The sequence below is a fragment of the Oncorhynchus mykiss genome, chromosome 11 (genome assembly GCF_057628025.1).
Source record: "Oncorhynchus mykiss isolate SJ-2025 chromosome 11, ASM5762802v1, whole genome shotgun sequence".
In the NCBI taxonomy this organism is placed as follows: Eukaryota; Metazoa; Chordata; class Actinopteri; order Salmoniformes; family Salmonidae; genus Oncorhynchus; species Oncorhynchus mykiss.
In genome coordinates this window covers 21,689,677-21,702,454 of record NC_143032.1, presented here as the reverse complement: position 1 = coordinate 21,702,454, position 12,778 = coordinate 21,689,677, and the positions used below count along the sequence as shown (strand labels likewise).

The following is a 12,778-nucleotide window of genomic DNA, read 5'->3' as shown; positions in this document are numbered from 1 at the left end:
AAACACAGTATGTCTACATAAAACACACAGTATATCTACATGACAGATGTGCTAAACATATGTTTTGCAATGAAGTGAAAAAAAGTACTGCAGATTGCATCTGTGTGTGTTTTCCCAATGCTATGATGTGAGAGCAGAGGAAATTCAAACACGGCTATAGCAGACAGAGACTAGGCTAGGGTTGAATAGTGGGAACCGGCTTACCGAGATTTACCTCCCAAACCCACTCCCTTTTCCCGGGATCAATAACTGCGAGAAACCAGTAAATTACACTACATGGTCAAAAGTATTCATCAGACATCTCATTCCAAAATCATGAGCATTAATATGGAGTCGGTCCCCCCTATTGTGCTATAATAGCCTCCACTCTTCTGGGAAGGCTTTCCACCAGATGTTGGAACATTGCTGCGGGGACTTGCTTCTATTCAGCCACAAGAGCATTAGTAAGGTCGGGCACTGATGTTGGGTGATTAGGCCTGGCTCGCAGTCGGCGTTCCAATTCATTCCAAAGGTGTGTGATGGGGTTGAGGTCAGGGCTCTGTGCAGGCCAGTCAAGTTCTTCCGCATCGATCTCGACAAACCACTTCTGTACAGACCTCGCTTTGTGCACGGGGGCATTGTCATGCTAAAACAGGAAAGCGCCTTCCCCAAACTGTTGCCACAAAGTTGGAAGCACAGAATCGTCTAGAATGTCATTGTATGCTGTCGTGTTAAGATTTCCCTTCACTGGAACTAAAGGGCCTAGCTCGAACCATGAAAAACAGCCCGAGACCATTATTCCTCCTCCACCAAACTTTACAGTTGGCACTATGCGTTGGGGCAGGTGGCGTTCTCCTGGCATTTCCACTGCTCCAGAGTCCAATTGCGCATGGTGATCTTAGGCTTGTGTGTGGCTGCCGGCCATGGAAACCCCTTTCATGACGCTCCCAACGAACAGTTCTTGTGCTGACATTGCTTCCAGAGGCAATTTGGAACTCAGCGCAGCTCTAGCAGGGCAGAAATTTGACAAACTGACTTGAAAAAGGAAAGGTGGCATCCTATGACAGTGCCACGTTGAAAGTCACTGAACTCTTCAGCAAGGTCATTCTACTGCCAATGCTTGTCTATGGAGATTGCATGGCTGTGTGCTCGATTTTATACACCGGGCAGCAATGTGGTAGAATCCAGTCATTTGAGAGGTGTCCACATACTTTTGCATATATAGTGTATAATAAATTATTTCTATGAATTGCATGACATGAAATGGATCTGTTACATTATATGCAACGTCTAAACCTGGCTTCTCTACGCGCCACGGCCTACTCTCTGCAATCACCATGATCAATTATCAATGCTCAGGGTTGACAGGCAGCACATCTCAGGAGCCTATGGATGGAAGTTCCAAATGCATGTATCACGTCATGGAAACTTTTTTTCTTGTGAAAGGTAGGACTATATTGTAACAGGATTGCCATGTGTATTTCTGCCCCATGTGAAGACAACATGTAAAAGCCTTGTTTCTAACGGTAGAAGGTGAATGACAGGCAGATTCTCCCATTTCCTGATCTCTCCGCTCCTTTACCACCTGAAGAGATTGGTAAAGTCCCAAATGACACCCTATTCCCTGCATGGCACACTACTATTGAACTGGGCCCTAAGGGCCCTGGTCTAAAGTAGTGCACTATATAGGGAATACAGTGCCATTTGGGACGCAAGCCTAGACTGACGTGGCAGGGATTATAGCCAGGGCTACCATCTCACTTTATGGCTATCCAATTCCATCTGCACAGAGTGGAACCCACTCAACTGACTAGAGAAGATCTATTGCATTGCTAAGAATTTGATTTAAATGTACAGTGTGTGAAGAATACAGCCTAACACCAACTCAAATGAAGGGCCATCTATTCTATACTGCACTTAAGGTTGAGGCCACAACATCCAAAATGCTTCAAAAAACACCAAATAATGCATGCAGAGCAGAATTAGGCCGATACCCGCTAATGATCAAAATCCCGAAAAGAGCCATCAATTCTACAACCACCTAAAAGGAAGCGATTCCCAAACCTTCCCATAACAAAGCCATCCCCTACAGAGAGATGAACCTGGAGAAGGGTCCCCCTAAGCAAGCTGATCCTGGGGCTCTGTTCACAAACACAAACAGACCTCACCGAGCCCAAAGACAGCAACACAATTAGACCCAACCAAATGAGAAAACAAAAAGATAATTACTTGACACATTGGAAAGAATTACTAAAAACACAGAGCAAACTAGAATGCCATTTGGCCCTAAACAGAGAGTACACAGTGGCAGAATACCTGACCACTGTGACTGACACAAACTTAAGGAAAGCTTTGACTATGTACAGACTCAGTGAGCATAACCTTGCTATTGAGAAAGGCCGCCGTAGGCAGACCTGGCTCTAAAGAGAGGACAGGCTACGTGCACACTGCCCACAATATGAGGTGGAAACTGAGCTGCACTTCCTAACCTCCTGCCAAATATTTGACCATATTAGAGACACATATTTCCTTCAGATTACACAGACCCACAAAGAATTTGAAAACAAATCCAATTTTGATAAACTTCCATATCTATTGGGTGAAATACCACAGTGTGCATCACAGCAGCAAAATTTGTGACCTGTTGCCGCAAGAAAATGGCAAACAGTGAAGAACAAACACCACTGTAAATACAACCCATATTTATGCTTATTTATTTTCCCTTTTGTACATGAACCATTTGCACATCATTACAACACTGTATATAGACATAATATTAGACATAATATGACATTTGAAATGTCTTTATTCTTTTGGAACCTTTGTGAGTGTAATGTTTACTGTTAATTTTTTAAATTTATGATCTATTTCACTTGCTTTGGCAATGTAAACATGTGTTTCCCATGCCAATAAAGCCTGTTGAATTGAGAGAGAGAGGATGTATGGGGTGTGATATCAATAAACGAATCAGTCAACCCTCCATGTACTTATTTACCTTTAACTAGGCAAGTCAGTCTTCTTTTCAATGATAGCCTAGGAACAGTGGGTTAACTGCCTTTCTCAGGGGCAGAACGGCAGATTTTTACCTTGGGGAATCGATCTTTCAACCTTTCAATTACTAGTCCAGAGCTCTAACCACTTGGCTACCTGCCGCCCCACAATATTAAAGATATTGATAGAGCAATAGGAATGCCACGGGACACATAATGGGATTTTCCAGTTATATTTTCTATGGTAGAGAAGGATTAAGAAGAGCTACATTTGCATATACTGTACACATTCAACAAGGAGCTGTTGATTTGTGCATGGAATATTCTGGGGATTTGTGTCTTGGCGTGTGAAGGAAGGAAGAGTGTCTTCTTGACTGGCAGCAGTCTGACTGTGTTTTAATTATAAATGACTTAACTCAACCAAGCAAGCAGGATACCAGGCGAAATCATTTAAACACTTTAACAACCATCACAACAGATTCTGATATGTACTGTACATCAAACGCTGTGTTGTCTGATATTTTACTAATCAATATAAAAAAGCAACAACAGTGAATTAGCCTAGCTGTTTTCTAATGGTTATGTAACAATACAAAATGTAACTTTATTTTCCGAATCCTATATCGAAAATAGCCTAGATGTTTTCTAATGGTTATGTAATTTTGGTGGTTTACTAAAGTCCATTTAGTTGATCCACATGCTTAGCTAGTTAGTGAGTTAGTTAGCTGGTTCATTAGTCCGTTAGCTTGTTGGTTTGTACGTTTATTAGTTTGTTAGTTTGTTAGTTCAGAGTTCCACGTAGCATCCACGTAGTTAACTTCCTGGATGCCGTAAGAGTTCTGATGAGCTGTGAGGAGTTCTGGGGAGTTCTGAGCCCAGGTGGAGCTAGAGGTCAAAGGTTAGTAGAGTTTCTACCCTGGAACCATCTGGGCATTCAGGCTAAGGGTTCCTATTGATCATAGAGGCACTCCAAACTGAGCTGCCTGGAGCCTGACAGATGTTATATAGGTCATTAAGGCAAAATCCAAAACTATATCTGTCTGTCTGTCTATAGGTATGTCAAATCAAATCAAATCAAATTGCATTTGTCACATGCTTCGTAACCAACAGGTGTAGACCTATAGTGAAATGCTTACTTAAGGCTACTTTTCCAACAATACAGAGTTAAAGATAAGATAAAACATAAAAAATAGAAATAGTGACACGTACAGTGTCTGTCTGTCTCTTTATCTCTCTCTTCTCTCAGTCTCTATCTCTCTCTTACACACACACATAAACAAAAGGCATGAAAAGATGAGAGAGAGAGAGAGAAAGAGAGGTAGAAATAGAGAGAGAGAGAGAGAGAGAGAGAGAGAGGTAGAAATAGAGAGAGAGAGAGAGAGGATGTATAGAATGGGATATCAATAGACTATTAAATAAATCAGTCAACCCTCCATGTCCTTATTGATAGAGCAATAGGAGTGCCACCGGACACATGATGGCGAAATGAATCAATCCTTCGTCAGCACCTACTGTCATTTTTCCAGTTATATTTTCTATGGCAAAGAAGGATTAAGAAGAGCTATATTTGCATATACTGTACACATTCAACAAGGAGCTGTTGATTTGTGTATGGAATATTCTGGGGATTTGTGTCTTAGCGTGTGAAGGAAGGAAGAGTGTCTTCGTGACTGGCAGCAGTCTGACTGTGTTTTAATTATAAATGACTTAACTCAACCAAGCAAGCAGGATACCAGGCGAAATCATTTAAACAATTTAACAACCATCATATCATATTCTGCTCTGTAAAGTAGATCAAAATCTGTGTGGATTCTGCACAATTTCCGGGATATTTTACTAATCATATATCGAAAATAATCTGTGTATTAGCCTAGCGGTTTTCTAATTATTGTCATTTTTTTGATTTACTAAAGTCCATTTAGTTGCTACACATACATAGCTAGTTAATGAATTAGTTAGTTGGTTTGTTAGTTCTTTCGTTAGTCTGTTAGCTTGTCAGTTTGTAAATGTATTAGTTCGTTAGTTCAGAGTTCCACGAAGCATCCACATAGTTAACTTCCTGGATGCCGTAGGAGTTCTGATGAGCTGTGAGGAGTTCTGGCGAGTTCTGAGCCCAGGTGGAGCTAGAGGTCAAATGTTAGTAGAATTTCTACCCAGGAACCATCTGGGCATTCAGGCTAAGCGTTCCTATTGATCATAGAGGCACTCCAAACTGAGCTTCCTGGAGCCTGACAGATGTTATAGGTCATTAACTCTTAATGCACCCATCCCGTAAGCGGGATCATTTTCGTCAACATCCGCTGAATTGCAGAGCGCCAAATTCAAATTAAATGACTAAAAATATTTATAGCAAAACACAGCTTAGGTTGTTGTTAATCCACCTGGTGTGTCAGATTTCAATAAAGCTTTTCGGCGAAAGCATACCAAGCGTTTATGTAAGGACATCTCTCTCAGTAGACAAAATATTACAAACAGCTAGCAGCCAAGTAGATTGGTCACGAAAGTCAGTAAAGCAATAAAATGAATCGCTTACCTTTGATGATCTTCAGATGTTTGCACTCACGAGACTCCCAGTTACACAATAAATGTTCCTTTTGTTCCATAAAGATTATTTTTATATCCAAAATACCTCCATTTGGTTGGTGCGTTATGTTCAGAAATCCACAGACTCGAGCGGTCAATTACATCGCAGATAAAAATTCCAAATAGTATTCGTAATGTTCGTAGAAACATGTCAAACGTTTTTTATAATCAATCCTCAGGTTGTTTTTACAATATATAATCAATACTATTTCAACCGGGACTGTAGCTTCTTCAATAAGAGAGATAGAGAAATGTCCACTCTGTTGGCGCATGCAAAACGCTACTGGCACCCAGCCATACAATGACGTGATGTGTTCTTTCTCGCTAATTTTTCAAAATAAAAGCCTGAAACTATGTCTAAAGACTGTTCACACCATGGGGAAGCCATAGGAAAAGTAATCTGGTTGATATCCCTTTAAATATCCCTTTAAATGGAGTGAAGGCAGGCTATGGAACAGAGAGCTTTTGTTTTCACTTGCAATATCAGTTCTGTTATACTCACAGACAATATTTTGACCGTTTTGGAAACTTTAGGGTGTTTTCTTTCCTAATTCTATGCATATTATAGATTCTGGGCCTGAGAAATAGGCCGTTTCATTTGGGTTACGTTTTTCCTCCAAACATCAAAATACTGCCCCTTATACTCAAGAGGTTTTAAGGCCAAATCAAGAAGTCTGTCTGTCAATCTATCTCTCTCACTCTCTTTCTCTCGTTCTCACACACACACACACACACACACACACACACACACACACACACACACACACACACACACACACACACACACACACACACACACACACACACACACATAGGCCCATGGTTCCAATCTCAGTCAAGGCTCACTGATTCGGGAGATGTCTGCCGGGATGAAACAAACGCCACAAATCCTGTCCCTCTGTCTGTCTGTCTGTCTATCTAGCCTGCCCCTCCCACTTCAGAGGCCAGCCGCCTCACTCCCTCTCCTCCCCTCTCCACCTCCCTCTGCTTTTAATTAAAGCACACTGGGGACTTCATGAAACTAGCGGCATGGCTGTTAAGAGCCACCGCCTCCCTCACACGCTGACAACACAGCGCTGACACAAAGGCTGTGTCTACACAGGCAGCCCAATTCAGATTTTTTTTACCAGTAATTGGTCTTTTGACCAATGTATCACAACAATGAACCAAGAAAAAACAAGGTTTTTAACCCCATTACAACTGAACTGTTTTCTTTTTAATGAGTGGAAACTGAAGCATTGTCCTATGTGTCAGTAACTACGGAGGATGATAAATGCTTGCACCATACAGCGTGAGGTAACTGTGTGTTCATACAGAGGAAGAGCATCCAACTGTAGCGTGCAGATACTGTTCTCTTCAAGTAACCCACTGTGTTCTTCTATTGAACTATATACAGTGGGGCAAAAAAGTATTTAGTCAGCCACCAATTTTGCAAGTCCTCCCACTTAAAAAGATGAGAGAGGTCTGTAATTTTCATCATAGGTACACTTCAACTATGACAGACAAAATACTTATTTTCCACCATAAATTCATAAAAAATCCTACAATGTGATTGTCTGGATTTTTTTTCTAGTTTTGTCTGTCATAGTTGAAGTGTACCTATGATGAAAATTACAGGCCTATCTCATCTTTTTAAGTGGGAGAACTTGCACATTTGGTGGGTGACTAAATTCTTTTTTGCCCCACTGTACATTATTCTCTTAAAACAGCCCAGCTACAGAGTACACTCATCTCCTTACATGACTCTTTTGTCATGTGCAATATTCTTCTCAAGGTGTTCTCAAGCTGACAACAGTATAACAGGATCCTTCCAGCTTGAGAGATGGAACACTCAAAGCAAAATATGTGAAGAGAGAGTAGAGTATCCCCAATGAAACAGTGAGGACGTTCTACCACAGGGACCATTTTATTTTTGTGAAACCTTTTTGATTCTAAGTTGGGACACATAAAGTTTGAAGGTGGAAACTATTTCTAAGATACATACAGTGCCTTGCGAAAGTATTCGGCCCCCTTGAACTTTGCGACCTTTTGCCACATTTCAGGCTTCAAACATAAAGATATAAAACTGTATTTTTTTGTGAAGAATCAACAACAAGTGGGACACAATCATGAAGTGGAACGACATTTATTGGATATTTCAAACTTTTTTAACAAATCAAAAACTGAAAAATTGGGCGTGCAAAATTATTCAGCCCCTTTACTTTCAGTGCAGCAAACTCTCTCCAGAAGTTCAGTGAGGATCTCTGAAGTATCCAATGTTGACCTAAATGACTAATGATGATAAATACAATCCACCTGTGTGTAATCAAGTCTCCGTATAAATGCACCTGCACTGTGATAGTCTCAGAGGTCCGTTAAAAGCGCAGAGAGTATCACGAAGAACAAGGAACACATCAGGCAGGTCCGAGATACTGTTGTGAAGAAGTTTAAAGCCGGATTTGGATACAAAAAGATTTCCCAAGCTTTAAACATCCCAAGGAGCACTGTGCAAGCGATAATATTGAAATGGAAGGAGTATCAGACCACTGCAAATCTACCAAGACCTGGCCGTCCTTCTAAACTTTCAGCTCATACAAGGAGAAGACTGATCAGAGATGCAGCCAAGAGGCCCATGATCACTCTGGATGAACTGCAGAGATCTACAGCTGAGGTGGGAGACTCTGTCCATAGGACAACAATCAGTCGTATATTGCACAAATCTGGCCTTTATGGAAGAGTGGCAAGAAGAAAGCCATTTCTTAAAGATATCCATAAAAAGTGTCGTTTAAAGTTTGCCACAAGCCACCTGGGAGACACACCAAACATGTGGAAGAAGGTGCTCTGGTCAGATGAAACCAAAATTGAACTTTTTGGCAACAATGCAAAACGTTATGTTTGGCGTAAAAGCAACACAGCTCATCACCTTGAACACACCATCCCCACTGTCAAACATGGTGGTGGCAGCATCATGGTTTGGGCCTGCTTTTCTTCAGCAGGGACAGGGAAGATGGTTAAAATTGATGGGAAGATGGATGGAGCCAAATACAGGACCATTCTGGAAGAAAACCTGATGGAGTCTGCAAAAGACCTGAGACTGGGACGGAGATTTGTCTTCCAACAAGACAATGATCCAAAACATAAAGCAAAATCTACAATGGAATGGTTCAAAAATAAACATATCCAGGTGTTAGAATGGCCAAGTCAAAGTCCAGACCTAAATCCAATCGAGAATATGTGGAAAGAACTGAAAACTGCTGTTCACAAATGCTCTCCATCCAACCTCACTGAGCTCGAGCTGTTTTGCAAGGAGGAATGGGAAAAAATGTCAGTCTCTCGATGTGCAAAACTGATAGAGACATACCCCAAGCGACTTACAGCTGTAATCGCAGCAAAAGGTGGCGCTACAAAGTATTAACTTAAGGGGGCTGAATAATTTTACACGCCCAATTTTTCCGTTTTTGATTTGTTAAAAAAGTTTGAAATATCCAATAAATGTCGTTCCACTTCATGATTGTGTCCCACTTGTTGTTGATTCTTCACAAAAAAATACAGTTTTATATCTTTATGTTTGAAGCTTGAAATGTGGCAAAAGGTCGCAAAGTTCAAGGGGGCCGAATACTTTCGTGAATACTTTCACTATACCTTCAGTTTTTCCGAACTCACTTCATTCGTAATAAGAGCTAGCACATGGGCAGATCAAATAAACTGCTAGAACTCCGATTAAGCTGTTTACATGTCCTAATCATTCAAAACCTTTACCCCACGCCAATTAACAAAAGCAGAGTAAGGTGTTTACATGACTATTTCCGTTCTCGGCCTACTGCCATAATCAGTTTGATATCGAATTATTAGTCTGCATGTAAACGTACTCAGTGCATGAATCCTGTTGCTTACCTTTCCAAAGTCCCGCACATCAAACAAGTCGAAGGCCTCAAAGAGTTCACTCTTCTTCATGCCAAATATCTCATAGCAGGCGGAGAGAAATGTCCTGATGTTCTTCAAGCACAGGAACTGGAAACAGAGTAAAGGGGGATATTTTGATTATTAGTTGGATGATAATATAAGATGATTGACCATACAGTCACACAAAGTAAAATTAGTCACTTTATTCTGATGACAGACTTGCTTCACTGCATAGCTCGATCTCATATTAAATGCGTATTTATTTAAGTCTAGATAGAAATGTAAGCCGATTTGAGAAATCACCGTCTATTCAGAGTGTTTGAAGGCTGAGTACCACAGATCATACCACAGTCTTCTCGGAATCAGACTCCAGTCTCACAATAATCATTTATCAACGCTGGTCCTGACCTGTTTGCCACAAACTGTCAAGAGGACCTAAACATTTATATTGAAAAGTCGGAGGCCAGAAGAGGCTCATGTCTGGTTCACACTTCAACATGGCTGCCACACAACACATTCCCATTCCACCTGGCTTCGACAATAAACATACGGCCATTGTTGTATATGTGAAAATGACAGAGTCAAATCAAATCAGAAGATTTGTTGTCTCTATTGTCTCCATCCCCTACAGATGTCGCTTGTTATCCCTGGTGTATTTATCCCTGTGTTTCCTGTCTCTCTGTGCCAGTTCGTCTTGTATGTTCCAAGTCAACCAGCGTGTTTTTCCCGTGCTCCTGCCTTTTAAATTCCCTTTTACTAGACCTCCCGGTTTTGACCCTTGCCTGTTTTCTGGACTCTGTACCCACCTGCCTGACCATTCTGCCTGCCCTGACCTCGAGCCTGCCTGCCACACTGTACCTCCTGGTTTCGACTTTTTGCCTGTCCACAACCATTCTCTTGCCTACCCCTTTAGGATATAATAAATATCAAAGACTCAAACCATCTGACTCCCGTGTCTGCATCTGGGTCTCACCTCGTGCCCTTATATCGTCGGAGGGCATAGCGGGATTTCTTTCTTGTGTTTTGTTTTTTGAATTTTACCCCCTTTTCTCCCCAATTTTGTGGCATTCAATTGTTAGTAGTTACTATCTTGTCTCATTGCTAAAACTCCCATACGGGCTCGGGAAAGACGAAGGTCGAAAGCCATGCGTCCTCCAAAACACAACCCAACCAAGGCACAATGCTTCTTAACACAGCGCGCATCCAACCCGGAAGCCAGCCGCACCAATGTCTCGGAGGAAACACCGTGCACCTGGCGACCTGGTTAGCGTGCACTGCGCCCGGCCCCGCCACAGGAGTCGCTGGTGCGCAATGAGACAAGGATATCCCTACAGGCCAAACCCTCCGTAACCCGGACGACGCTAGGCCAATTGTGCATCGCCCCATGGACCTCCCGGTCGCGGCCGGCTGCGACAGAGCCTGGGCGCAAACCCAGAGTCTCTGATGGCACAGCTAGCACTGTGATGCAGTGATAGCTGGATTTCTTATAAGCGTCTGGGTTAGAGTCCCGCTCCTTGAAAGAGGAAGCTCTACCCTTTAGCTCAGTGAGGACGTTGCCTGTAATCCATGGCTTCTGGTTGGGGTAGGTATGTACGGTCACTGTGGGGACGACGTCATCAATTAACTTATTGATGAAGCCAGTGACTGATGTAGTTTACTCCTCATTGCCATCGGAAGAATCCCGGAACATATTCCAGTGTGTGCTAGCAAAACAGTCCTGTGGCTTAGCATCTGCTTCATCTGACCACTTCCTTATTGAGCGAGTCACTGGTCATTCCTGCTTTAGTTTTTGCTTGTAAGCAGGACTCAGGAGGATAGAGTTATGGTCAGATTTGCCAAATGGAGGGTGAGAGAGAGCTTTGTATGCGTCTCTGTGTGTGGAGTAAAGATTTTTTTCCCCCGCTGGTTGCACATTTAAGAATAAGAAGAAGAAGATCGTTTACTGACTTGCCAAACCTTTCTGCCTAGTGCACATCCCAAATGTGAAGTAATTAACCTAATGTGGATCAATAGACTGGCCTCTTCCAATCCAGATCAGTCTCCGACAGAACCGCACATCGGCAGAGTCAGTAGCCTCAAACCCTGCCACATAACGTTGGCTGAATAAAAATTGATTTAGTGAAGCGAAAATGCTGACGCGATGGATGCTACTGCCATCTTACAGTTGAGAAGATGGGAGAGGTGAACCTCACACTCAGTGTAATCTTAACCTTTTGATCAGAGTGCTGTGTCTGGGACAGAGACAAACGAGGAGGCCCGTTAAGATAATTGGCTGACATAAAACATGGTTGACACAAAGTGGGTTAGCTACTCTGTGATAAACTCTGGATGAAAGAGAGGATGTTGTTATAGACTGTTTTATAGGAGGATGCTGTTGGCACATTACTAAAGTAGACTACAGGTAGTCTAGTGGTTAGAGCTTCGGACTTGTAACCGAAAGGTTGCAAGATCGAATGCCTGAGCTGATAAGGTAAAAATCTGTTGTTCTGGTCCTGAACAAGGCAGTTAACCCACTGTTCCTAGGCTGTCATTGAAAATAAGAATTTGTTCTTAACTGACTTGCCTAGTTAAATAAAGGTTTAAAAAAATCCCTACTAGATCTGAACTGCAATGCTCTCTCATCTGTACCAATGCATTGTGTACTTGCTCATTTCTGTAGGTTGCAATATGCTGCTTCTCTGCAGGTTTTGAGAATTGCAGGATAATTGACATTTATGAATTGCAGGGTCATTGACAGGGTCATTGACATGAAATGTGCATATTTAAACCATAATCACCAAATTATGGACTTAAGTCACTCAACACAGGATATCCCCAACAACGAATGTACATAATAGAGCCTTCAGCTACTGTATTAAGATTACAATCTTAAATGGTGTCCTGTTATGTTATATGCTGATGGCAACATCCTCCAATACAATACTTTATCACAACAGTCTGTTAGAATGACATCAGTCCTCACAAACCAGTAACCAGACTGAAACCCTTCAGAGATGGGGTTGTTTGCTTCCTTCTTTTTCGTTTGGTCTTGACTCATAGGCAGGCTTTCACAGGAAGTGTTTTTTTTTATCAGTTGTTCTCTCTCTCTCATTTCTACAACAGCACAGCTGTTGTCTGTGTGATGCTGTAACTCTGCTAGTTACGGCAGTAGATGCAGCCAACGAGTCTGGGTTACTAGAACAGTGTTACAATACTAGTAAACAATGCATTGTTAAAAAACAGAATACACAAGTCAAACAACTGAGAGAGGCAAAGTCATCTTTCTCTATTCATTATAACAGTTTCTCTATTCATATTTCTCTATCCAATATTTAGCTATCCTCCTGAACTGTGGCACGAGATCA

The 12,778-nt window shown here is 41.9% G+C and overlaps 1 protein-coding gene across 2 annotated transcripts in view; it reads right to left on the bottom strand.

The window, feature by feature from the left end:
• Nucleotides 1-12,778, bottom strand: part of vav3a (vav guanine nucleotide exchange factor 3a) — a 123,074-nt gene that overhangs the window by 93,696 nt on the left and 16,600 nt on the right. For both annotated transcript variants that reach the window (XM_036935164.2, XM_036935166.2), the window contains exon 2: nt 9,426-9,542. In XM_036935164.2, the coding sequence (XP_036791059.1) occupies nt 9,426-9,542 (117 nt within the window). The remainder of the gene's footprint in view (nt 1-9,425; nt 9,543-12,778) is intronic.